Source organism: Grammomys surdaster, unplaced genomic scaffold, assembly GCF_004785775.1.
Source record: "Grammomys surdaster isolate TR1022 unplaced genomic scaffold, NIH_TR_1.0 125953, whole genome shotgun sequence".
In the NCBI taxonomy this organism is placed as follows: domain Eukaryota; kingdom Metazoa; phylum Chordata; class Mammalia; order Rodentia; family Muridae; genus Grammomys; species Grammomys surdaster.
The window spans coordinates 2,214,110-2,240,992 of NW_021620773.1; the positions used below are offsets into that span (position 1 = coordinate 2,214,110).

Below are 26,883 nucleotides of genomic sequence, written 5' to 3' on the forward strand. Positions count from 1 at the left end.
ACCACTGTCCTCTGCCACACTGGACCACCCCCACCACTGTCCTCTGCTACACTGGACACATGCTCAGGGACAACTTGCCAGGTGCCCACCAAGGTCAGTAGACTCTGAGTCCTCATGGGCCCATCTACCCCCTCCTGAGTCCTCCTGGGACGACATGGGTCCATCTACCTCCTCCTGCGTCCTCCTGGGATGACATGGGTCCATCTACCTCCTCCTGAGTCCTCCTGGGATGACATGGGCCCATCTACCTCCTCCTGAGTCCTCCTGGGACGACATGGGCCCATCTATCTCCCAGCTCTGACAGGACAGGTGCAAACTGACTAGTGTTGAAGGGCCACACTAGTCAATTTCTAGTTTGTTTCTCAATGAAACAAACCAACATGTTCTGTTCCTGGTGACCTTCAATGATCAATTTTATTATAAAGAACAGTATCAAAATATACAAATCTACTTAAGAACCACCAAGAAACGCAGCTTTTTAAAGGGCCAAGTGAGTACCAGCTGTTTCAGAGTAGGCGGCTTCTCCCACTGAAGTCTTCCTGGAGAAGTGGGGTTGATGTCCATGGGCCACATTTTCTATAGATGTCCTCTCAATAACTTAAAGGGTGAATCTGGCTTCTGAATTCGGATGCCTGTCACAAATCCTCATGGGAGGGTGGTTGTGTGGGGTTTTCCTCTGTGACTTCTGTCAGAAGACATGCAGGTCACTGAGTGAGTCCCAGTGCTGAAGTACCTCAAGGAGGGGCTTGGATGGGAGGGCAGCTGATGGATGAGTGCTGCTACCCCAATACCCGCTGGGTGGCTCACGCCCTGGAGACTGTACCCTGCCTTCCTCCTTAGCAACTTCCTAAGAACAGCTGAGGGTGAGCCCCAACACCCACTGGGGTGCTTAGGCTGACACTTCAGAGTCTTAACCAAGGCTGAGCAGTGAGGTAAGAGGCCTGAGATAGAGGGCAGGCAACCCTGTCCTCTGGCTGCAAAGGTCTCTTATCCTTGGCATCTTACTGACCACAGCACGCCCAGGTGTGGATGTGCAACTGTTTGCTCAGACTGGGCTTCTAGGAAATTCTTTTCACCCTTAGCCACTCTGAGCACTGCCTGTTCCCACTTTCTATAACTCCTGAGAGTCTGTCAAACTGAACTGTTTCTCTCAAGAAGAGGGGCTGACCTGGCTAGCACTTATGAGTGTGACTCGGCTTAGAAATGGGACTTTTACAGGCAGTTAGTAATCAGGGTGGGCCAGGATAATTGGTTGTATCTTTATAAAAAGGGAAGGCTTGCCTGGTGGTGGTGGCACACGCCTTTAATCCCAGCACTTGGGAGGCAGAGGCAAGCGGATTTCTGAGTTTGAGGCCAGCCTGGTCTACAGAGTGAGTTCCAGGACAGCCAGGGCTACACAGAGAAACCCTATCTCGAAAAATAAAAAAAATAAAAATAAAAATAAAAAAAAAAGAGAAGGCTTGCACACACAGAGAGCAGAGAACACACAAGGACTAGGAAGATTCCGGAAGGACTGAACACACCCTACTTTACAGCCTCAGACTGACATTGGGCTGGGATTCAGATCACTCTTGTAGGAATCCTGGAGGGCTGGTGCCTCAACAAGGCTGCTCACTCTGCTCTTCTTCCCCCTCAGTGGGGCTGTCCCACTTGGCTTTTCCTTTCTCCACAACCACCTTCAGACCCTACCTGAAGCCACTAACCACAACCCCATCTGGCCCCTCCCACACTGTCGCTGAGCCCCCCTCCTCCATGACCCTGGGTGTGCACTGCAGACTTTTCTTTCACCTGTCCTCTGTGCTGTCACCAGGGCAACTCTGTGTTAATTTCTTTTTTTTTTTTTGGTTTTTCGAGACAGGGTTTCTCTGTGTATCTCTAGCTGTCCTGGAACTCAATCTGTAGACCAGGCTGGCCTCGAACTCAGAAATCTGCCTGCCTCTGCCTCCCATGTGCTGGGATTAAAGGCGTGCGCCACCACTGCCCAGCCTGTGTTAATTTCTTACTAGGCAGTTTTCAAGTGTCTGGTTAGTCCCAGCCCTGAGCAGGGCAGATCACCCCACTCACCGCCTCCTGCTGTCTGCACACAAGCATCTTCTGTCTCCTCAAAGCCTTCTGGACACACGCAGACAAAGCTCCCTGGAACGTTGTAGCAGTTTTCATTTTTCCTCTTACAGGCTTTTTCTTCTAGTGAGCATTCATCTATATCTGAAAGGAAGAATCTTCATTTCAGTAAGTGACTGCAAACACACACATACACCTCATATTATGCCAGTTGCTCGTTCACAATTCACTTATCAGTGAGAGCAACGAGGTCATGCCTGCCCATCAGAGGTAAGGGAGGTGCCCAGAGGAGAGCCTCATGGGCCTCGGGGGCCAGGCCTCAACTGGCAGAGCAAAGATGTCTCAGCATGAAGACAGAAAGCCAGAGCCCTTAGCAGTGCCCAAGATAGTGGAGGTGACAGCCAAGACCCCTAGAAGCTGGTGTGACACAGGGGCTCAGGCAAGTGTGGCTCCAACGGCACCACAACATTATCTATGAGGGGTTCCCATCTACAAGGGCCCCTTGGGCAGGTGAGGTATTCCTTCTAGAAAGTTCATCTTCTCTAACAGACAGCTCACTGACCTGCACACTGTCCACTCTGCTTGGTGTAGCCAGCGATACACTCTTTACAATTGGCTGGGCCTTTTCCTGTACAGCCCACACAGGTAGAATCACATTCTAGAAACACGGAGGGAAGACGTCAGACCACTTCCACTGTGGTAGAGTAGCACACTATAAAACAGACCCTAGTGATATGGGAGAACTTAAGAACAAAGCCACCTCAAGCCCAGTGACAGTTTGTTTTCCCAACCAAGACCTCAGTGAGAACAGCCAAGCATTGACTGCAGGCTCTACAGGCCCAGTGTCACAGAGGACACTGCAGCCTGCTTCCACTACTTGGTAGAACTATAGACACCAGGTGGCAACCTCGTCCCTGCTGCTCTAGGAATTGCAAAAGACCCTAAAATACTCATATGCTTGACTGGCAAATTTGGGAAGCAGAGTGTGAACAAGCTGGGTGTGGTGGTACACCCCTTTAATCCCAGCACTCAGGAAGCAGAGGTAGGAGAATCTCTGAGAGTTTAAGGCCAGCAGGGTCTACATAGTGAGCTCTAGGACTACACAGAGAGATCCTGTCTAAGAGTGTGTAGCGTTTTCCCTACAAGGGAAAGACTGATGGCAATGACGGAAGGAGCTGGAGGTAGCAGCACACGCCAGAGCTACTGCAATGTACAAAACAAGGGACGCATGGAGATGCGCTGGCTTTCTGCATCATGTCTACCACTGATGTCACCACTTTCAAGTTCCTGAAACCATACAGAGGTCATCCGAGTCACACATGTTGAAGGAAGAGAAGCCTATGAAGACCACAGGTCCCAACGCTCTGGTCACCTTCACATGTGTATGAGCCGTTGACATTCTCACAGTACTGCACATCGCTGCAGGGAGGGGTCTCTGCTGCACACTCATCCACATCTGGAAGAAAAGATGGCGGTGAGCAGAGCGGAGGTGGCAGGGCTGAGGTGCCACCCGCGACTGGAACCTGTGCCTCCATGCAAGCTCAAACCATCTCTTCCTTCACTAACCCTGCCTCAAGGCTTGAGACCAGGTTCGGGCTGAGTTCTGAATTTGCCTAAGGCCAAGCAGCTGCAGAGGGGGAAGCAAAACTGGAACTAACAGAGGAAGAGGCTAGGCAATGGGCCCCTGAGGCTCGAAGACCAAGCCAGTAGCAGCTCCACAGATGGCCTCAGTACAGAGTTTACAGCACGAAAGGGGCAAGGGCCCAGAGACACCAGGGCCACACACACCCCTGGTACTGTGATGCTACGGGCTGTGGTGGGGATACCAGCTTAATACAGATCTGAGTCCTTTCTCCAAACCCACATGCAGGCCATAAGAGTGGCCTTCCACAGTCCCGAGTGGGGTGGAGATGAAAGACATCAGGCAGGAGTCTGACCTCACTGGGGGTCACCCCTGTAAGGAACCTTCTCTCCCCCGACCTCTCCCACCGTACGCTCCTCACCCACACAGGCGTCCTCCACGCGTGCCCAGCCCACTTCACACTCGACACAGTCTTTGTTGCTCGGACCTGAGCATGTCTTGCAAGACTCATCACAGGCTGGAAAGCAAAGGCCGTGTTAGGGGGCCCTTCTGGGAGCAGGGCCTCATCTCCCACACTGAGGAAAGCTTCCTTTAGGAATTTAAGATCGGCAGGAAAATAACAAAAAATGGTGAAACCAAGAAAAGAAGCAGCCATTAACTCTGAGCACGATGTCACCCCATGCAGCATCCCTCTGGTCAGTGACAAGGGACTGCTGACTATTTCCCTCATAGTCATAAAACATCAAGTGAACTCAACCGAGGATGCTGCCCTGCGGAGGCAGCAACCACAGTGGCCTAGGAGGCTGGCAAGGCCTGTGCTCCGCTGAGTGATTTGACAGGCAGAGCTGACCTCAATCTCAGGAAGAAGCTACCCAGGTAACCTTGACAACCCTGGTGAGAACGAGGGAGTTGGTGGACCTGTGCTCAGGAGTAGCCTCCAAGGGTCCTGGTTCCCTTGCATAGCCATGTCTTGTGGGCCCAGAAAGTCCTTGTTCCCTCTGAGAAGTTGTTTGATCGATGGCAGACACATCTCAGACTCTGTATCTTGCCTCCCTCTCAAAAACCACCTGGCAGGAAACTGAAAGACCTATCCATCCTTCAGGGACAGGCGTATCATCAGTACATTTCAGGTGATCATATGGAATATGGCCAACTACAAGGTGCTAGGTCATAAAACCAAGGGCATTTAGTAAGGCGTGACAGAACCTGTCACAGAGGCACTGAACTGCCATGTCATTCCCAGAAAGGCTCAAGAAGCAAGCAGCTTTTCCTTCTGGGGTAGTTTATGGATACTTCAGAAAGGCCACACTGCTAGGTCTCTTGCACTGACTACCTGGGGCTAGGGGTCAAGAGGTACTCTGTTCTCAGCTCTGCGGCTTCAGCAGAGAGCTGCTCCCCACAGCCTCACCATCAATCAAGCTGGCCAGACTCTGGGTGCTGGTGCTTACCTGAGCAGATGCTGTGGGTCTCGTTCCTCTGCAAGCTGAAGTAGCCGTCCATGCAGTCAATACACAGTGGTCCCTTGTATCCTGCGTGACACTGGCAGGACCCGTCGCCCTGTCTGCTGCCATCTCCGCTGCAGTACCCGTTTCCGCTGCAAGGCCTCTCAGACCCACCCTGGCATTCTTGGAAGACAGAAACCTCTGCTTGGAGGATGCCCCAGGGCTTGGCCATGTTTTTTTCTCACATGTACCTCATAACATGCTCACAGCCTAAAGTCATTGAGATCCCTTACAATCTAAACCTGGCACCCACCATTCCTGCTGAGAGAACAGGGGCCTGAAAGCTGAAGGAAAGGGACAGACACTGAACACCTGGAACCTGCAGGATTAACACTGTAACACCTGTGGGGAGCCAGCTATGGGATAACACACTATGTGCCTGGGAGAGAAATCCAACAATGTTGCATTCAGCATACAGCCAGGGAGAAGCAAGCAAGAGTCAGCTCTGCCCATGTGCATGCCTGAAACTGAAACTTCTGTCACCGGACCCAGCTTGACTGATCAACATGACTGGCTCCAGTCTCAAGGCTCACCTCAGAGAAGGGCCAGGACTAGCTAAGCATGGTTACCTACCCCAACTCCTGTCAATACAGATGAGCTCCTGAGACTGGGACTCCTTCCCTAAAGGCTCACTGGGACTACAGGAGAATTTCCTAAAGTCAGAAGTTAGCAGTGATGCGGGACCCTGTGGTCCAGGTTCACAGCGCCAGAGCAGGGGTAGATAGCTACCCATCTGAGGAAAGAGACAGGGTCCCCAACTCCACAGGAAGAGCGCCCAGTTCAAGTGCCCTCTGTGCTTTCAAACACAAGGGAGTTAGAGAGGAGTAACAGGGAAGTAACAGGAGTAACTTGGGATTTCCTATGGGGGAGGAAAATGTACCTTGACAATCTGGCCCATAGGTGCCTGGAAGACAGCATGCTTTCAGTGTGTGTACACAGAACCACTCAAATAGGTTGGGGTACTTCTTCTTCCTGAGGATTTAGAAATGGTCATTAAATCTCATGAGATGCTGGGCTGGGGGCACGCATGGCTAAGTGGTGGAGCACACCCAAGAACACCCCTAGAGGATGCTTGAAGCCTTGGACAGTTTCAAACCCTAAATATAGTACAAGCGTTTACAAACATACCGGAGGGGAAGTTTCATTTACAAATTAGGTATAGTAAGAGATCAATGACAGTAATGGTGGAACAGTCATGATGTCCTGAAGTGAGGGTTACTGCTGCAATTTTCACCTCTTACCTTCAGGCTGAACCAACTACTTTGGGTGATTTGGGCTAGGAGGTACTGTACACGCCCTCAAAGCTCTGCGATGGGGGAAGCAAGGGTCAGGTGTGCACAGGACCTCTTTACAAGCTTCCCGACTCTAAGAGACCACCGGTGGCAGTGCAGGGGTAAACTGAGACAGGGATGTAGGACATCTCCTGCTTCTGTCAGTTTTCTACTGGGAAGAGACTGCAAAACTAGATAGAGCTCAGAAGACAGGGTCCTGGGCACTTACAGTGTCTGCCACCACTGCTCCAGCTGTTCCTCCTGCTGCTCCAAGAGTTGGTTGCACTCAAAGTCACTGGTGTCACACAGACCCTCCATGATCTCCAGAAGCCGGATCTCACTGAAACACAATCTGTCAGCAACCCCAAAGCACCAGCACCCCAGAGCACCAGTCTGCTCACTTTACACACGTCCCACCTAGAGACTACTTTAGTGAAGAGGCGACTCTACAACCATGGGCAAGGTTAGTCATTTAGGGGAGGCTAGCCCTGGGGTGTGCAGTGGACCCAGTAATGATCAGCCTCTCCATCACTACAGCATGAGAAGGGGAGCTTATTCCATTAGTCAGGGAAGCTGGAAGCCTCTAGGAGGGCTAGGGGTTCCAGTTTGAGTTTCCAAAAGGGGTGTGTGCATATGAAAAAGCCTTCCAGTGTATGTGCGCGCAGAAGTGGCTGTGGAGAGTGCGGAAACCACAGGCCAGTTGAGCGGCCAGAGGCAGGATGACCAGTGACAGGTGTCCACCATCTAAGGGGTTCCTCCGTGTGCCGGTGGTCTGACCACCGAATCACAGGCTGTGGCCGCAAATCCTCGCAGTTCTCGGACTCTCACCTGAATTCATACTTAGACAGAGTCTTCTCTTCCCACGCCGTGTTGCCGCCACCGAAATTCTTCCTGGCCGTGTTGGCCATCCCCTGCAGAGGAGGTGGCACCAACTCGATGGTCCACTGTGAACCCCACCAGCCCCTGCCCAGCGCCGCTGCCCCGGACCCGCCGTCCGCCCACCTGGTTGAATTTGTCCACCAGCGTCCGGCACCTCTGACACATCGTCGGCTTCCGGGAGGCTACAGCCGCGGGCGGCGGCAGCAGCAGCAGTAGCAGCCCGAACGCGGCTGCAAGCAGCAGGTGCATGGCGGGAGGGCAGCCCGGCGACCCACCGAGAACTGCGGCGAAGTCTGAGCCTCCGCCCACCGGCTCGCGCGCCGGCCGTTCCCCGGGCTACTTGACTGCGTCGCCGAGGCCCCGCCCCCCTTTCATCCTGCGCGCTTCTATTGGCCAGAGGAATCCCCCTGCCTGATGTGGACCAATTGAGGCTCGCCACGAGAAGCCACCAATGAGAAGGCCCCGGGTCAGCGTCCCGCGAGAATGAGGCGGGACTGCAATCTTCTATCCGGTCTTCTCGCCCCGCCCTCCACGAGTGGCTTTCAGCGGCCATCTTTTCTCCGGGCGGGAAGCGCCCGCCTCTGATGCCAGCCTGGGTAATGGTGGCCATGTTAAGTTCGGGCAAAGACTTGGCTTCTGGGCCCGGTTTCCGCATCCCGCTTCCTGCGGACGGCAGGCTGCTGAGTTCCGAGAGGTCATGCGGAGAGCAGGAGAGGTTAGCGCGCGCCGCCCCGCCGGGATTGGGGTACTCGGGAGGTGGCGAGGCTCCAGGGTCTTCCGAGCTCGTGTGACTGCCTTTAAGTTCCTCACCTGAGGACCGGACCTCTTACTTAGGGGCTGAGCGTGTCCCTGGGGGCTGGACATGTTACCTGAGTCCTGGACTTTTAATCCATCCTCCACACCTGGCAGCCGGAGCTGTCATCTGTAAACTGAGCTGTACATCTGGGTCTCGCTCAGTGTGGTTGACAAGGGCCCGTAGTCGACATTTCCTCAGGGGTCTCAGGCAGTGAGTTCACAATGACCTTCCGAACGCTAAGTGACTTGAGAGAGGAGGAGGAGCAGAAGGAGGAAATATGGATTATCTGTATTTTAGAGAACATCTGTTTGTATAAATAATACAGTTTCGTCTGGTTTACAAGTAGGCCTCATCTACACCAGATAACACTTCCAGGTTAAAGCCACAATTTGAACGGATGGTTCTGACAGTTTCCTTGGAAGCTTTGGAATCACAGTTGACAGGGACAACAGGACCTTGGAAGGGTACTCCCTAATCTGAGGTGCCCTCCTTCTCCACGCTACATTTGCAAAGAGTATAGCTTTTTTGAGCTTGGCTGCTAGAAGGCTATTAGCCATAAAGACATTTCCTGCAGCTGTGCCCATTTCCGTGATAGGTGGGTTTTATGTACTGGTGAATATCTCCCTTGTTTCAGCTCACCCTGGCCTCCTGTTGTCTTTGAAAATAGCTGCTGTTGGTGCGCAGCAGGAAACACACCCCTTTGTAGGTGTGAGGAAGGAGGAGGATCAGGTGAGTTCTATGGGTAATAATCACCCTAAAGCTTGGGTTTCCTTCAAAAGTGCAGAGCAGATAGTTGAAACAGCTAAGTTGGAGTCCCTGAGGCAGCGCATCCCACACTGCTGCCTCAGTGGCTTGCCTTCTTCCCCTCCTTTCTGAGACAGGGTCTCCTTATACCAAGGAGGACCTTGAACGTCTGATCTTCTTGCCTCAACCTTCTAGGTGCTGGGAATACACACATATCCACGTACCTGGGGTTTATGTGGTTCTGGGAGCTGAACCCAGGGCTTTGTGCTCTTAACAAGTTGCCTGGGTTGGCCTTGAACTCTTGTTCCTCCTGTCTCAGCCTCCCAAGTACTGGAATCCTAAGTGTGCATCACCATGCCCCAGTACGGTTTTGTGCCAGGTTGGGAACTTTATATACACATTGTTCTATAAGCTAACTAGTCAATAATCACACATTTTCAGTTCAGTACTTTTTATTGGGTCTAACACAGCTGGACCTAGTGAGGTAGGGTGAGGTGTTGGCCAGACTCACTCTAGCCTTGCCACCAAACTTGGAACAAGCAAGTGCAAGCTGTGGCTGATTTACACTCCACTAAAGTCTTTATGATATGCCTTCATGGGGGTTGGTGGATACCAGTGGGGCATTTTTCTGATTGATGATGTGGTAGGCCCTGCTCACTTCGGGTGATGCCATCCTGGGCTGGTGGCCATAGGTGCTATAAGAAGCAGACTGAAGAAGCCATGAGGAGAAAGCCAGTAAGCAGTACTCCTTCTTGACCTCCTTATCAGCTCCTGCATCCAAGTTCCTGCCTTGAGTTTCTGCCCCTGGTTTCCTTGGATTGTAAGCTGTAAGATGAAATAAACCTTTTCTTCTCCCAAGTTGCTCTTGGGTGTGGTGTTTTATAACAGAAATGTAAAGCCTAACTCAGATGATAGGGGTTATGATGATAGGGGTTGGGCTGGAGAGATGGCTCTGGTTAAGAGTGCTGACTGATGTTTTAGAGGACCAAAATTCAGTTCCCAGCACCTACATAGCACCTCACAACTGTCTGTAATTCCAGTTCTAGCGGATCAGGTGCCTGGACATACATGCCAGCAAAACACCCATACACGTAAAAAATAATTTAAAAAAAGTTAAAAGGTACATTGGTCAGGGTTCTCAAGAAGACTTGAACTAATAGAATGAAATATGTGTATGTGTGTGTGTGTGTATATACACATATATACATACACACTTACATGCAATTTATTAGAGTGGCTTACAGACTGGTCTAGCTAGTCCAATAATGGCTGTCTATGAATGGAAGGTCCAAGAATCCAGTAGATGTTCAGTCTACAAGGGTGGATGTTTCTTTGAGATGGTCTTCAGTATACACTGGAATCTTGAAGAAATAGGTACCATTACCAGTGAAGGAATGGATGTGCCAGCGAGACCAAGAGAAAGAGTGAGCAGGCCAAGAGGAAGCGTCCTTCTTCCATGTCCTTTTTAGAAGTTGCCAGCAGACGCTGTGGCCAGATTAAAGGTGGATCTTCCTACTTCAAGAGACGTACTTAATAAAAAAAATCCCTCTCAGCCGGGCAGTGGTGGCGCACACCTTTAGTCCCAGCACTTGGGAGGCAGAGGCAGGCAGATTTCTGAGTTCGAGGCCAGCCTGGTCTACAGAGTGAGTTCCAGGACAGCCCGGGCTACACAGAGAAACCCTGTCTTGAAAAACAAAAAACAACAAAAAAAACCTCTCAGGGGTACCCAGCCACTTGGGTTTTAGTTAACTCCAGAGGTAGTCAAGTTGACAGAATAGCCACCTCAAGGGGTGTTATGCTTCCTCTTCTCCACATCTTACCAGTGTGACCTCAAGCAATGTCTGAATGTGTACGTTAATAGTGTTACTTGTCTTTGTCTCTGTGAAGGTACATGAAGTTTAAAGCTGTACATGGCTGGCAAGAGGTCATCAGGCAAGCAGTCACTGCTGCTTCTGGGGCTGTTGGTCACTGTAGCCACCATCCACCTTGTTGCCTGTCCCTACACCAAGGTAGAAGAGAGCTTCAACCTGCAGGCTACACATGACCTTCTGTACCACCAGCTGGATATAGACAAGGTAAGGCACTGCGCTGAGCTGACACTTGCTCCGCTTGCCCAGCCCGTGCGCTGACCATTCTTCTCCTTGCAGTACGACCACCATGAGTTTCCTGGAGTTGTTCCCAGGACGTTCCTTGGGCCGCTGTTGATTGCAGTGTTCTCCAGCCCTGTGGTTTATGTGCTCTCGCTGTTTGAAGTGTCTAAATTTTATTCTCAGCTGATAGGTAAGGGCCTCACATGGGTGGAGGCTGTGACATCACACTATCACAGGTGGGGTGGGGATGGGGTCGGGTGGGGGTTGGCTGGATTCACTGTAGCCTTGCAGCCAGACTTGGGACAAGCAAGCAGGAGCTGTACCTTAGAGTCCACTCAAGTCCTCATGACATACCTTTAGCAAACAGCCAGTCAGGCAAAGCTGTGGGCCTGAAAGGAAGTCAGAGGCTTGGTTGGTGTAGGTCTCAGTGCAAACACAGGCCCCATGGCCACTTCTGGTATAGATGTGAGCTCCTATGTAGTTTCTTGCATATTGTCACTGACTGCCATTGCAACTGACACTCAAAGAGCCCCTGGCTTCATCTCTGTTTCCTGTTGGGTCACTCACATCAGTGACTTTTTTGCTCATTTCATTTAGTCAGAGGAGTCCTTGGGCTTGGTGTGATTTTTGGGCTCTGGAGATTACAGAAGGAAGTTCGACAGCAGTTCGGGGCCACGGTGGCTGTCATGTTCTGCTGGATTTCAGCCACACAGTTTCATCTCATGTTCTACTGTACGAGGACACTCCCCAACGTGTTGGCCCTGGCTGTGGGTATGTAGCTGCAGCCTGTGCCTTCTGACCCTTACAGTATACACACATCTGCCCACGGCATTGTCCCCCACCTCATGGGCGCCTCAAACTGCTCAGGGTCTCTTGTTACGGAAGCAGGCTTCTCTGTACTCAGGGCTGGTACTTCTAGAGAACACTACCCTGAAGCACCTGTGTGCCATTCCAGCAGCCATTCTGTCTAGGCATGTATGCTTCTCTGGGGTTTGTCTGTGTGCATTTTGGGTTTCAGTATTTTGGGACATAGTGTCCTACTATGTAGTCCAGGCTGGCTTTGAATACTAGATCCCCCTGCCTTAAACTCTGAAGTGTTTAGCAGCTCCTACAGTGTTTTTTGTTTGTTTGTTTGTTTGTTTGTTTGTTTAAGCTTTTGCATGTGTTCATTTGTATTCAGTATGTATTTAAGCATATAATGTGAATACAGTACCTGCAGAGATCGGGATAGTGCATCAGGTCCTCTACAACTGGAGTCACAGACAGTTTTGAGCTGCCTGCTCTGTGGGTGCTGGGAGTGAAACCTGGGTCTTCTTCAAGAACAGCCAGTTTTCAAATTGCTGAACTATCACTCCAGCCCCAACACTCCAGCCCCCACAGAGTGATCTGCGTGTGTGTTTTATAAGAAAGTGAGCCCCTTACAGTGTGTATTTTGTGTTTTGCAGTTTTACCAGCCCTCACAGCCTGGCTGCAGCGTAGGTGGGCCCTCTTTGTCTGGCTCTCAGCCTTTGTCATTATTGGCTTCAGGGCTGAGCTGGGCATGCTGCTGGGCATTATGCTGCTGCTGACCTTGTACCAAAGAAGAATGCCTGTGGCCAGATTGTTCCGGCATGCCATCCCAGCAGGGGTCCTCTGCCTAGGCAAGTTGCCATCTCGGGGTTGTCTGTGTGCATTTCTTTCAGTTTTGGGATTTGGTATTTTGAGACAGAGTCCTGCCATCTTAGTTACTGTTCTGTTGTGAGGACACACCGTGACCAAGGCAGCTTATAAAAAGAAACTTTTTTTTTTTTTTTAAAGATTTATTTATTTTATTGTGAGTACACTGTAGCTGTCTTCAGACACACCAGAAGAGGGCATCAGATCACATTACAGATGGTTGTGAGCCACCATGTGGTTGCTGGGAATTGAACTCAGGACCTCTGGAAGAGCAGTCAGTGCTCTTAACCACTGAGCCATCTCTCCAGCCCCTAAAAAGAAACTTTTAACTGGGGCTGGCTTACAGTTTCAGAAGCTAGTCCATGATCATTGTGGCAGAAGCATGGCGGCAGGCAGGCAGGCAGGCAGGCATGGTGCTGGAGCAGTAGCTGAGAGCTCCATCCTAATCTACAGGCAGCAGGCAGAGAGACAGAGAGACTGGGCCTAGTGTGGGTCCATTTGAAACCTCAAAGCCCAGCTCCACTGACACACCCCCTCCAATAAGTCTGTACCTCCTAAGCTTTCCTGAACTGTCCACCAACTAGAACCTACACATTAAAGTTTATTAGCCCTTGGGGGATATTTGTATTCAAACCACCACACCCACTGTATAACCCAGGCTGGCCTTGAATTTGAGCTCCTCCTGCTTTAGCCTCCACGTGCTGAAATGACTAGTGTGTTCGTTTGAAACTTGGTGTGTAGGTATATGTGTGGCATCCAGAGGTCAGCCTCAGTGTCATTCCTCGGATTAGCCACCTGGTTTGTTCCTAGGGCTTTTGTTTTTGTTTTTGTTTGTTTTTAAATATATGTATTTCTATTTTATGTGTATGGGTTATTTTGCCTGCATGTTTTTCTGTGTACTGCATGTGTACCTGGTGCCCATGGAGGCCAGACGAGGGCATCAGATCTCCTGGAAATTATGTTATGGAAAGTTTTTAGCCACCGTTTAATTGTTTCAGCCTCATACCTGGGTGTGTGTGTGTGTATGTGTGTGTGTGTGTGTGTGTGTGGTTTCTTGAGACAGGATCTCTACATAGCTCTGGCTGTCCTGGAACTCACTTTGTAGACCAGGCTGTCTTCAAACTCACAGACATCCACCTGCCTGCCTCTGCCTCCTTAGTGCTTAGATTAAAGGCACTCACCACCGTACCTGACATATACCTGGCTTTTCTATGTGTTCTGGGCTAGAACTCAGGACTTCCTGCTTGCAAGGAAAGCTCTTTACTAAAGTGTTGCCTCAGCCCTTGAGATTTGTTTTTTATTACATTTCCCTTTTTTTAGTGTGTGTGTGATTGTGTTCTCACCACAATTCACACTTGGAGGTCAGAGCACAACTTGTAGGAGTCAGTTCTTTCCTAATGTAGGTCTCGGACTGAACTCGGCAGGCTTGGCAGCAAGCGCCCTTACCCACTGAGCCGTCTCACTGGCCCCAAGAAACTTTTTAAGCTTTATTTTATTTCTAATTATGTATATTATATATACATGTGTCTGTGTGTGGAAATGTGTGTGTGTGATTGTAGGCACCCATAGAGTCCACAAGAGTGTGCTGGGTTTCCTGGTACCCAGGACTTGTGACAGGCCATTGTGAGCCTTCCCTTGTGGCTTCTGGGAACTGAACTTGGGTCCTCTGAAAGAGCAGTGTGCACTCTAACTACTCTCTCTAGTCCCCCCTCCTTTTTTAAAGATGTAAACAAGATGACCTGAACTTTGGCAACAGTAGGACATGCCAGTTCTGTCCTGAATGTAGCTTCTGCTGGGAAGCCTGTGTCACTGCTGTCCTTCAGGCTGCATGGACAGGCAGGAGGAGGGCAGTGTGTCGTGCACTGGGGAAGATACCTGATGAGAGAGAGTGTCACACACCATCAGCTCCTTTAATGGAAGCCGGTGGCAGTTTCTGTGGTCAGCAGTCACTTTGTGGGGCAGTTAAGCACAGTGCACATGGGCGTTGAGGCTTGAATTTTATAGTTGGCCGTGTTCCTTACTGAGGACACTTCTGTTCTGTTACTAGGGCTGACGGTTGCTGTGGACTCCTATTTCTGGCGATACCTTGTATGGCCAGAAGGAGTGGTGCTTTGGTACAACACTGTCCTGAACAAGAGTTCCAACTGGGGCGTATCCTTTCAGTACTAGGGAAGCAATGCATGGGCTAGTCAGCCCCATGACCATGGCCTCTGTCCAGCCAGTCAGCCAGTCTGGCACAGGTTGAGTAGCAGTCTGAGGGTCAGGGCAGGAGTTTCTCCTGTGGCTCACACCTGGAACTCAGGCAACATCTCCCTGAGTAGCACCTAGTCATACCCTATAGTCCCCAGGGTAGCTGCTTTTTAAACCGTTTACACAGAGAACTTCAGACGGTCTCATGATAAGGAAGGATAGCATAGCTACAAGTTGATAACATACCATCCTCATCTGTCAGTACTGGGAAGAAAGGAAGAAAAGCTAAGGAAATTCCCATAATCCTCTTTGGGGCCCTCAGTTACACTGTAGCTGGGAAGGGTATGCTGTGCCCAAGATCAGTCGTCCCCATACCTCCTAAGCAGGTCTCTGCTGTGTCTTTTGGCGTCACTGACTTTGGGCCTTTATGTTGTTACCATGCTTAGTTTCATTAAGTGGACAGTGACTCTGTCTCTGACAAATTCGTGTCTCCTTAACCCTAACCTGAAGACCTCCCCACTCCTGTGGTATTTCTACTCAGCCCTGCCCCGAGGCCTGGGCTGCAGCCTCCTCTTCATGCCCCTGGGTGCAGTGGACAGGAGGACCTATGCGCTGGCCCTGCCAAGCCTGGGATTCGTGGCTTTGTACTCGCTCCTCCCTCACAAGGAGCTACGGTTCATCATCTATACCTTTCCTGTCCTCAACATCATGGCTGCCAGAGGCTGCACCTACGTGTGAGGGTTTCCTTGAGATCCTTTTCACTTTGACTATATTGTCTGTAGTGCTGATTTTAACCCAGGTGATAGGTATTATTAAAGGTTCATCTGAAATAGGTTTGCACAAGGCAGTGGAGGCACACACCTTTAATCCCAGCACTTGGACGGCAGGGGCAGGTAGATCTCTGGGTTCAAGCCAGCGTAGTCTACAGAACTACACAGAGAACCCCTGTGGGGGAAAAGAGAGAAAAATAGATTTTCTGTGCTGGGAAGCACATGCCTTTGATTCCAGCATTTGAGAGGCAGAGGCAGGTGAGTGTCTGTGAGTTTGAGGATACTGTGGTCTATATAGTAAGATCTTGTCTCAAAAAAGAGTAAGTTTGCCAGTTTAACATGGACTAGAATTGGTTTGTTTTAGAAGCAAAGTTGGAATTTACTGTTAAAAAAAAGTATTTGGTTTGGTATACACTTAAATTCAAGTATGGTCATCAAGTGTCCTTGTCACTTGAGCAGATTTTTGATATTGGATGTCTGCGGTCCTCCATGTACCAGGAGGCCTCTGCTCAGTGCTCAGTGCCTCTTACTGTGTTGTGAGTCTTGGATCTCTCTATCCCCAGCACCTTGCTAACTGTCCCAGACTGGTCATGGGAGAGATGGCCAAGCAGGCCTCAAGCCTGGGACTGCCTGATCCTGCATGGCGTCCAGGCCTCTGAACGATTTGATCCGGTGGAGGGTGTTCTTGGTCCAGGCTGCTAGGTGGCTGGAGGGCATTGGTCTGAGCTGGAGAAGATGAGGTGGTGCTTTTGGTTAATTGTGGGGACACAGGGAGGCCGTGGCTTGGGCTCATGAAGAAGATGGTGTGGGAGTTGCTGGGGACAGGAACAACGGTGATAGAGATGAAGGGGAGGGGAGAGGTAGAGCTGATGATATGACTGATGTTTCCCTGGTGATGCAGGTGTTAGGAGGCAGACAGGCTGTGAGGAGGGTTACCTGGGCTGAGCATAGCTAGCTCAGTGTTGTGGGCTTCATAGACCTAGAAGGTCCACTCTGCCCCTTTCCTTGTTTTGACATGGAGAATGCCCTGGGAGCCAAAGCAGGAGCCATGGCCATGTTCAGTACTCACCACTTGGTGGGAACAGAATTGCTGAGCCTGGTTTGGGGACTGAGGGGCGCAGTCAGAGTTCTTGGAGGGCTGGCTGGGCCCAGGTGGGACAGGATCCAGAGAGGCACACAGAGGCACACTCTGGTAGGGACAAATCTCACGGTGCAGCCCTTCAGGGGGCCTTATGAGTCCAGGCAGTGGGCAGAAGTGTTTTCTCTTCCTCTCCTTCCCCAGGGCAACTGGTAGAGGGAAGGGGCCAGCCCATGGAGCTGCCTTCAGACCACCCTTCAGCTCGTGGCTCAGCCCCTTGACTGCTCACTTGTACATCTTTGCCCAAGTCGAACAGATTTTAACGAGAGCTGTCTTAACAAGATACAAGTTTCTCATGGCCATGACCAAATACCCAACAGAAGGGGCTGTAGGAGGGGTGGTGAGATCTTCAGCTTAGTGTGAGAGTTGAGTCTGTAGTCTTGCATTAGTGAGGCAGAACAGAAAGGCCAGGAACTGCTCACTTCAGGTGGGCAGGAAACAGAGGAGGGACCAGACCTGACCTTCAGAGGCATCCCCCTGTAACCTACGTCCTCCACTGTGCTCACCTCCTGGTTTCCAGAGGCTCCTGAAACAGGGCCACTCACTGAAGACCAAGTGCTGACACGTGAGTCTGAGGGACACTGTATGGTTTTAATTAAAACTGTCCCCCACAGGTTCACTTAGTTGAACACTTGGTTTCCAGCTGGTGGCACTGTTTCACTCTGTCCCTCAGCTGAAATAGAGTGAGTGAACTTTTGCTGAAAATTTGTGTTTGAGACTAATTGTTTTAAAATTTGGTTGGTAGACTGTTTTTTTAAAGGGCAGAGAGCAAAGACAATCTCTGTTACAGCTACTAACTGCCATTGTTGTTAAAATCAGCCTCAGAGACAGAGAGATGTTCCTGGTACACTGAGAACAGAAGAGAACCTAGAGTTAATTTGGGGGGTGATCTAAGCTGCAGCTCAGACACTGTGGTAACACCGTGGTTCAAGCTGAAGTCTGCTATGCTTTTCTAGACCCAGTCAGGCCTTAAAGGCAAAAACCCTGGGAGAGGTGGGGATGACATCGTCTGCAGCGGCCTAGATGGGGCAGGGGTAACAGAGGCTCACACCTGTAATCACAGTACATGGGAACACCAACTTGAGCCATCTCAAGTTACATAATAAATTTCAGATCATCCTGAGCTATATGGTATGGCGCTTCCTCAAAAATAAAAATCAGGGAAAGGGATGGGTGAAGTTCAGTTTTAGAGCATTTGTCTAGCATGCACAGAGCACCCGAGTCACCCTTCAGTACAGCATGAATTAGGTACAGTTATACTTGTCTAGAAACCCACCATTCAGGAGGTGGAGGTTCAAGGTTATCTTTGGCCATATACCCATTTCAAGACTAGCCTGGACATGAAACCCTTCCTAAGTAAATAAAAGTTTCAGAGACTCTGGATCAGTGCAGGTGGGTAGCAAACTGATTTAGACAGGATGACGTAGAGAATGCATGTAAATCTGTTCCCAAAAAGTGACCCAGAAGACCAAAGAGAAAGACATTCTTGAAGCTGGATGCATACCTGTCCCCCCAGTGTTCTGGAAGCCAAGGAGTGGGTACCATGGGTAAGCATGCTTGTAGTGCAAGCCTGAGGGTACCATGGGTGAGCATGCTTGTAGTGCAAGCCTGAGGGTACCATGGGTGAGCATGCTTGCAGTGTAAGCCTGAGGATCTGCATTTGGGGCCCCAGCACCTACATAAAGAGCTAGGTGTCGCCACATGCTAATCTGAAACTCTAGCACTGTGTTAGTGATGCTGGGGGACAGAAACAGGAAGATTGCTATGACTTAGCCTAATTGAAATAAGGGGAGAGAGAGCTATCTATCAAACGTACAGTTGTTTATAAAAGAAGTCACTATCTCCTGCCCTACGCCCTTGGCAGTCTGAACCATGTCCCACCATGGTGGGGACTCCAAGCTAAGTCGGTGGGCCCAACTGTCTCACTCTCTGTAACTCAAGGCACCCAGCTGACTTCACTTCAGATCATAGAGCAAAGACCTCTCCCAGGAACTTGTGTTAAACAGGCAGGAACTTGCATTCTTGAGCATTCTTATCTCTGGAAGCATTTAGAGGCACACTCAAACTGCGTCTCTACAGGACACAGTTAACTGCATCTGCCAACCAACCGCAATATCTATTTAAGCTGTTATATTCTAACAATTAGATTTTCTGTGTACAGTAATCAAATCTCCTGTAGCATCCCATGTCCAATGAGAGGCACTATCTGAAAGGAAGAAGACAGTGATAGAGCCGAGTCCTGCTGTCCTCACTTCTGCACATGCATACCTGGATCATTCATCCCCCAACAGAAAATACTGCTCCCTACCCAACAACCATAGTCAGTCTTGGGGAGGGAAAGGAGTGAGGGTGAGCCAGTCCCAGGAACTGGTGCAGGGTCGGGCTTTTCCAGCATGCAACCGCAGGGTGTGTGAAGTTTGACCTGGGGACACTAGCATGAGGAAAGATAACTCAGTACAGAACACCTAAAGTAATGCCGAGTCTTTGTAATACCCTTTAAAAAGCTAGTGTAAACTTGAATTGGCATCTAGAATGGAAATCTGGAGGTTTCCTTTTGGATTACTGCATGTGTGCATTAGTGGGGAGGCACACTGTGTGGTGTGGATGTGGAAGTCAGAACAGATCTGTGGAGTCCATTCCCTCTTTCTGCCATTGTGAGGTTCTGGGGATCACAGATTACCAGCTCACATGCAAGTGCCTTTACCCACTGAGCTATCTCATTGGCTCTTTTTGATTTGAGGTAATCTTGCTATGTAACCCAGGCTAGCTTCAAATTTCCCATCATTCTTCAGCCTTCCCAGTGCTGGGATTCTAGGCCTCTCCACTGTGCACAACCACAAAGTTCTTCAGACAGTATTTTAGTCACTATGGTTAGTTGGGTTGTTTTGTTTGGTTGGTTGGGTTTTTTTTTTTTAATCAATTTTTTGTTTGTTTTTTATTTGTTCATTTTTTTTTTTTAAGACTGGGGTTTCTCCTGACTGATCTGGGATGTACTCTGTAGACCAGAGTGCCCTTGAACTCACAGAGATCCTTCTGCCTCTGGCCCCCACCCCCAGTACTGGGATTAAAAGGTGTGTGTGTCACCACCCCCTGGCTATTAATTGAGATTTCCCCCCCCTTCCCTTTTCCCTCTTGCTCCAGCCCTACTTTGCTCCAGGCCCCTGCTCACTCCAGACCCCTTAATTCAGATTTTTAAGGCAAGTTCAGCCTGAGTGCAGGCTCAACCCCCTTCCTGTCCCCGTATGACAATTAAAAGAGATGAATAACCACATTAAAAAGAACAGATGAGCCAGGCAGTGGTGGCACATGGCTTTAATCTCTGCACTCAAGAGGCAGAGACAGGTGATCTCCGAGTTCAAGGCCAGCCTGGTCTACAGAGAGAAACCTTGTCTCAAAAAAAACCCAAAACCAAGACGAAGAAGAGCACAGACAAGGAGCACTGACCTGAGCCTTCCATGTAAACCAAGTTAGGTAGGGGCAAGAGGTATGCATAATTTAGTCATCTTGGTCCCCTGTGGTCTGGCTGACCATTATCTTAGTTCTGGTTCTGTAAGGTGGTGAGAAGACAGGCTCAGAGTTATTCTGAGATGAGTATTCCTGCTAAGGGGTGATCTGTCTGTGGGGTTCAGGACAACTGGAGACTGAGGATGCCTCTGTGGGATGGAGCAGGACATTGTCGAAGCTGACAGTAAGATAGCTCAGTTCCTATGTGCCTTCAGCCTTGAAGGATCTGTTGGTGTTCTTGCCACCATGCTTTTCATTAAATATCTTTTTTTTTTTCTCAGCCTGAATAAAAAGTCTTGGCCATACAAGGTGAGAGCGCTGCTGGTGATCGGACATCTCTTGGTGAATGTGGCGTATACAGCCACGTCCCTCTATGTGTCCCATTTCAACTACCCTGGTGGGGTTGCGATGCGGCGGCTGCATGAGCTGGTGCCACCTCAGACAGGTTAGCCCAAGTGCTCCCTGGGGGGAAGCCTGGCCCTGAGTGAAGTGCCATGCTGGCTTCTAACTGAGACTTGGTTTTCTTAGATGTCCTTCTACACATCGATGTGGCTGCTGCCCAGACAGGCGTGTCGCGCTTTCTACAGGTCAACGACGGCTGGAGGTTTGTCTCTGAAGTACTGTAGCTGCAGGCCCAGTTGCTTCTCATAGAGGCCATCTATAAGTCACTTTGGTGGCACCTACGTGGGGAGAGGTGGTGTGAGACGGGCAAAGTTGAGTGCAGTGGTGACAGGTGGCCTTTCTCTCCCAGGTATGACAAGAGCGAAGACGTACAGCTGGGAGCTGCAGGCATGCTGGACTACACCCACATCCTCATGGAGGCAGTGCCGGGACACCTGGCCCTCTACAGAGACACGCATCGGGTCCTGGCCAGTATTGAGGGCACTACAGGTGTGAGCCTGAATCTGATGAAACTGCCACTCTTTGATGTCAACCTGCAGACAAAGCTGGTACTTCTGGAGCGGCTGCTTAGGCCAGCCTGAGAGGACAGGAGGTCTCCAGAAGTTACCAAGTGTGGTTACCATCTAACTCAGTAAAGACGATTCAAGAAAGCAGCAAGACCAGGGACCTCCAGCATACCCCTGGTGTTGGCCTGCAACAAGCTGGGCCAGGCCTTACAAATAGCCACACCTAAGGTACAGGGCTGAGAATGTGGAGCCAGAGACCCACCACCAAGTGTGATAGTGGCCTGCTCAAACCTGTCTGCCATGGTTAGGTGGCCCACAGGATCATTTATATTCATACTGGGAGCCATTCATAACTAAGGACAGTGAGTCTGGCTGGAACACCTGCCACCCTAGCTCTGCAGTGACCCTCAGTGTTCCTGCCCCTGAATCACACTTGGTGCCCATGGCCTTAGAAGACCACAGTATAAACCATGTCTTTACAGGATAGACACACACACACACCCCACCAGTTGTGGCAGCTGTTATAGTCCAAGGCATGATGTTATTTCCATTTCACATTGATTCTGAGGACATACACATGTTTATAAAAGAACAGAAATAAAAATTATGTTTTCTTAAATTGTGTCTTGTTACGTGGTCACTTCTGGAGACAGTCTCTGTCCTGGTTTCACAGTAAGGGCCACTGGCTCTCTCACTGTATTGAACATTTCTGAAGTGTGACAGTGCCAGTCATACAGATGACACATTGTGTGTGCACATCATGCATCCGGTATTCAGGCACACACCACACAAGCTCATGTGTATGCAGGTACCACACATATACAGCCTGGATAGCACTTATATATGCAATATACTGCATAGCTATAAAGGCTGTGGTGTGTGTGTGTGTATGTGTGTGTGTGTGCCTGAACACATACATGCGTGTTCAGATATATGCAAGTGCATGTTAAGGCTATGTGACAATCTTGGGTTTTGTTCCTCAGGCACCATCTACCATTTTTCTGTTTTCTAGCAAATGAGCCCCGGGGACCTGCCTGTCTGCATCCGAAGTGCTGGAATTACAAGCATGCATTATATGCATGCCTGTTTCCCCCTTCCCCTAAGTAGTTCTATAGGCTGAACTCAGGTCGCCATGCTTGCAAGACAAGCAGTTTACCGACAGCTCCTCCAGCTGTTTCTAAGTCTTTGAGAGCAGGTGGTTTGAAGCATAGCCTTTGGTTTGTCTCAGCTTAAGGTATAGACTCTTTCTCTGCACACAGCCATGACACGCAACCACTTCCTGATACAGTCTTGTATGGTGGCTGGAGGACAGGCTGTAGACTCCAGGTTGTCTCCTGACCCTCAGCATTGATTTCCATTTTTTTTTATCTGTACTTAAATGTATTCAGATATGTATTATCTTTTGTCTCTGTATACATGTGAATTACTGCTTAACTTCAACATCTGTGAGTCATTCCTAATTCTGATGTTCCTGTGGTGTAAGATGTCCCCAATGAGAGTCCTGTCACATGGTACTTAACTTTGTGACATGCCCCTTTGAGCACTCTCAGGTGTGTGATCTGTGAGATTAGCCATGTCTCAAGTTTCTGGGCTCTTTGGTGGAGCATGGCTTCAGGCTGAGATCTGAGATCTGAGGCTACGTGTCCTTGTTGCCCTTGGGGTGTCTGCTCTCCAGCCCTTCCTGTAGGAAGTACATGCTTGTCTACATATAGACACATGAACATGTGTGAACGGTCACGGGGCATATCTATACTACTCGTTTTTGTGGGACCTGGATATGAACTCATGGCCTCATGGATACCAGCCTAGCATGTACCACTGAGCTATAAACCAGCTCCAATACCACTGAGCTATAAACCAGCTCCAATACTCATAATTCATCCCACATCACAGAGTCCTTGTCATTCTTCGTGCCACAACTGTGCAGCCCCCTTCCACAATTAGAATCCTGGCTCTTGGCAATGTTTATACATTTGCTACTTTGTTCAGCAATGAAATACACATAAAGTAGTTGTGGAATTCTGTTCACTGTGCTGCACAGAACAAACTCGCCAGAGGGGGGTCAGTGCAGTTCATTCTCCTGCCCACAACTAGGTGTAGCAAACACTGTTGATAAATTTCTTGGGCCAGCCTTTGCCCTGCCTCTGCATGGCTGGTTTTTTTCACGTGAAATACAGATACTGTGTGTTTGTGTGTGCGTGCAAGGCTTTGCACTTTGCTTTTAGCCTTACTACCTACTTCTAGTTTGTAGAACATAACTGTACTTCAGGGGATCAATCCACTCCTGCAGGTAAGCTCAGGGAGGTTTCTTCATCCACCTCTGCTAACTGCTCTAAGGTAGTGGGACCTGGGAGAATAGAGCCCATAAATGAAGTAGACGAATGTCTCATACAACAGACAACTTTATTCAGAACATCGGACGACTGATACCCTGTTAAGAGTTAAATGAGAAAAGTGAATAATCACAGGGACAAGCCACACATAGCATAAACATGTTCTCCATAGAGGACTATGAATAAATAATATCCACCTATAATGAATAATGTAAACTCACTCTTATCCGCTACGCTGGGGAGGGCCACGAAAGCACATTCCAAGAACAGTTCTGTGTTTTTGAAGAAACTGGGGTCACAAGACTCTTGTCTTGTTTACTTGGACTTTTCTCATAAGCACTCAGAATTCCCCTCATGTGACTCCATTCTGGGACTGTGTTCTGATATACCTCCTCCTCTCTTTTTTGGTCATTAGTGTTATTGTTTCTGTTTATCTTTGTAAGGACAGATAGGGACGCACATTATATTTCTCTTTCTGTAGATGGCTTTTGTCATGTACCAGCCTCTCTGGAAATCCTGTGTCTATGCATGGAACTCCACCAGGTGGGCTTGCCATGGCTTCTGAGGCTTCTGAGGTGTATTTCCAGCCTTTTGTAATCCATTGCCTCAAAGGATAACCTTGTGGGACATCGTGTTTCCTCTACCCACAGAGGTGTGTATTCAGGTTGAGGTAGATGAGAGAATTCTGGGCAAAGGGAGACCATGTGCTGTGCATGTCCTACTACCACTCACTGCACAGGGACGTATGGCTGTCATTTTGGTGGGCTTCCATCTGCAAAGAGGACTGTCTATGAGTTTCAAGAAGATTCTATGAATTGTCTGTCTGTAAGCTTTTGTCCATTTCTCTAATGGCTTTTATGTTGTTTTCTTCTGCTTTGTAAAATGATGTGCTGATTAGATTTTATTTCCCATGGTTAAGGCTGCCTTAACCCTGTTAGTCTAGGACCTTATGAGGGGGCTGTCTCCTTCCTGGGTGTTTCTGCTTACCAGTGTCTGGGTGTCACATCATCAGCCTTCTCCTGTACTCTCAGAATGCAGCTGTGCTCCCTCTATACCGAGTGTACCTATGCTTTCTGAGTGTGATTGTCTCCCCTATATACTCAGATTATGACCACGTCTCCTCTATACCCAGAATGCAGCTGTGCTTCCTCTACACCCAGCCTGCACGCATGCCTCCTCTATACCCAGAATGAGGCTGTGCTTCCTGGGTACTCAGCTCTTCCTGTGCAATAATTTCCTGATAGGTTTTGTCCATCTGGAAATAAGAACGTTTCTCCATATCAAGGACGATCCATGGGAAACTCACAGTTTTGCTGAGATTACACTGGCGTACACTTAGCTTATGAAGTAGGCACAGCCTGATGGTATTGAAGTTTTTCAGGGAAGACAGAGCAGTTCCCCCGCTGTGCCCACATGTCCTTTAAGGGCATTAGGATGTTTTATCCTTTTTCCATGCCAGTTCGAATGTGTGTTATTAAATTTATTCCTAAGGGTTTAGGTTGTTTTGTTGCTGTTGTAAAGTTTTCTCGCTCATCATGCCATTTCACTGGGTTATTTCTAGTGTATGAGCCATTGAGGTTTTTTTCTTACTAAGGGATTATGTACATATAATCTGCCAGCTTTGGCTGCATGGTTACTTCCGTGGGACACCCAGAGCTGTCCACTGGATATGTGCACATTTGATCTCCCTTTACTGCTACCTCGAAACTGAACTTACAAGGACACCGCAGTGCCCTTTCTAGATGGGACATGGACTGTATATAATGCGTCATCTTTTGTTCTTTCTTTCATGTGATGTTTGCTTTCTAGTGTTGTGATAAAGATCATCACCAAAAGCAGCCTGGGGAGGAAAGGGTTTATTTCAGCTTACAATTCTCAGGTCACACCAAGGAAAAAAACTCCGGGCAAGGCAAGAAACCTGGAGGCAGGAATGGAAGCAGAGGCTATGGAGGAGTGCTGCCCGCTCGCCATGGCCTGCTTACCTGTTTACACACTGCTTTCTTACACTACCCAGGACCCCATGCTGAAGGGTGGTGCTGTTCTATCTCCCAAACCCCACCACCACCCCAACCCCTCGCCATGAGCTGGGCCCTCCAACATCAATCATTAATCCAGAAAATGCCCTATGGACTGACCTACAGGCAATCTGATGGAGGCCTTTCAGTTGGGGTTCCTCTGCCCAGAAAACTCAAACTTGGGTCAACTTAACTAACTAACCAGGACAGTGATGTTTCTGCAGTTCCTTACATGTAATCTCACCGTGTATCAGGATTTTGTTCCTTTTGTCTCTGAGATGGCTTCACACCGAATGGGGCATACCCCGGTCTGCTGGTCCACTGCTGATGTCTGAGCTGCTGCCAGGTTCTGGCTATTAAAAATGTTGATGTGAACGTGTGCATGTGTGTGCACACACAGACATGTTTCCATTTTTTGCTAGGTAGATGCCTCCCAGAAGACTTGCTGAGGCAGGATGTAAGTGTCTTTGAGGTGGTATGCCATTGCTTCAGGTATAATTGTACCAATTTACGAAGCAGTGTCACAACTTAGGACTGTGCACAGTGTATAATGCTCCAATCAGAGTAGCATTTCTCTCCTTAAACAGTTCCCACGAGTGGTGTGGGACATGCAGCTCATGTTTGCATGCTGGCCCAGAGGGTGGTATGTTGAAGCGCTGGCTAGGAAGAGAGTCATGTGGGAATTCTGAGTGCTTGTGAGAACACTCCAAGAAAATAAGTCTTGTGACCTCAAAACTGAATTGTTCTGGGAATGTGTTTTCCCGCCCCTCCCAGGTCTAGTGGATAGGAGTGAGTTTACTTCAGATTAACCATTATTGCTTGCTGCTGTTATTCAATTATATGTTTAAACTATCCTTCCTATGCCTCTACAGTGGAGTCTGGGGTGGGGGTGTAGGGGAGACTTGTTTTTCCCAGGTGCAGCTTGTCCTTGTGATTGTGTACAGCTTAAACTCAAGAGATCTTTACTCAGGTGACCTTTCTTATATTTTTGGTTGTGAGTCGCCTTTAATGGCTGAGCCATCTCTCCAGGCCTCAGGTGACCTTTCTTAACTCTTAAAGTATAACTTGTCTGGGGCTCTGAGTGAAGTTGGCTATTGCATGAGACTTTAGTCTCCCTCATTTATTGGTTCCATGCTCCCAGGTCCCACTGCCCCAGAGTTATGGCAGTGATGTCTCTTAGTTTTAAAGGTATGTGACTGGAGAGATGGCTCCTTGGTTAAGATCACTGGCTATGCTTCCAGAGGACTTGGGTTCAATCCCCAGGACCCACATGGTGGCTCACAACCAGTTGTAACTCCCGGTCTCGGGGGGATCCTCCACTCGCTCCCATTCTCCACAGGCATCTGCAGACACTCAAGTGGGCAAATACCCGTATACATAAAATTAAAAAAAACACTTTCTGGAGGTTGCTAAGAAAGCTTTAAAAATTAAAGGGGGCTGGTGA

General features: G+C 49.3%; 2 protein-coding genes across 3 annotated transcripts; one reads left to right on the forward strand and one right to left on the reverse strand.

Moving 5' to 3' along the window:
- Positions 1-383: 383 nt before the first annotated feature.
- On the reverse strand, positions 384-7,602 carry Creld2 (cysteine rich with EGF like domains 2). The gene is made up of 10 exons (XM_028753692.1): positions 7,419-7,602; positions 7,245-7,327; positions 6,646-6,756; positions 6,026-6,117; positions 5,092-5,268; positions 4,065-4,160; positions 3,434-3,517; positions 2,624-2,719; positions 2,065-2,205; positions 384-685 (listed from the first exon to the last, which is right to left on the reverse strand). Exons 1-10 carry the CDS (start codon positions 7,542-7,544, stop codon positions 636-638), a joined length of 1,056 nt encoding a protein of 351 aa, XP_028609525.1. The 5' UTR covers positions 7,545-7,602; the 3' UTR covers positions 384-635.
- Positions 7,603-7,947: 345 nt separating this feature from the next.
- Positions 7,948-21,710, forward strand: Alg12 (ALG12 alpha-1,6-mannosyltransferase). Of its 2 annotated transcripts, XM_028753711.1 has the most exons (11): positions 7,954-8,010; positions 8,726-8,820; positions 10,723-10,910; positions 10,983-11,115; positions 11,523-11,696; positions 12,371-12,565; positions 14,629-14,732; positions 15,282-15,505; positions 20,465-20,628; positions 20,712-20,787; positions 20,935-21,710. In XM_028753711.1, exons 3-11 carry the CDS (start codon positions 10,746-10,748, stop codon positions 21,164-21,166), a joined length of 1,467 nt encoding a protein of 488 aa, XP_028609544.1. In that variant the 5' UTR covers positions 7,954-8,010; positions 8,726-8,820; positions 10,723-10,745; the 3' UTR covers positions 21,167-21,710. The 2 variants fall into 2 exon arrangements, with proteins under 2 accessions (XP_028609545.1, XP_028609544.1); XM_028753712.1 differs by lacking the exon at positions 8,726-8,820 and having other exon boundaries at positions 7,948-8,010.
- The last annotated feature ends 5,173 nt before the right edge of the window (positions 21,711-26,883 follow it).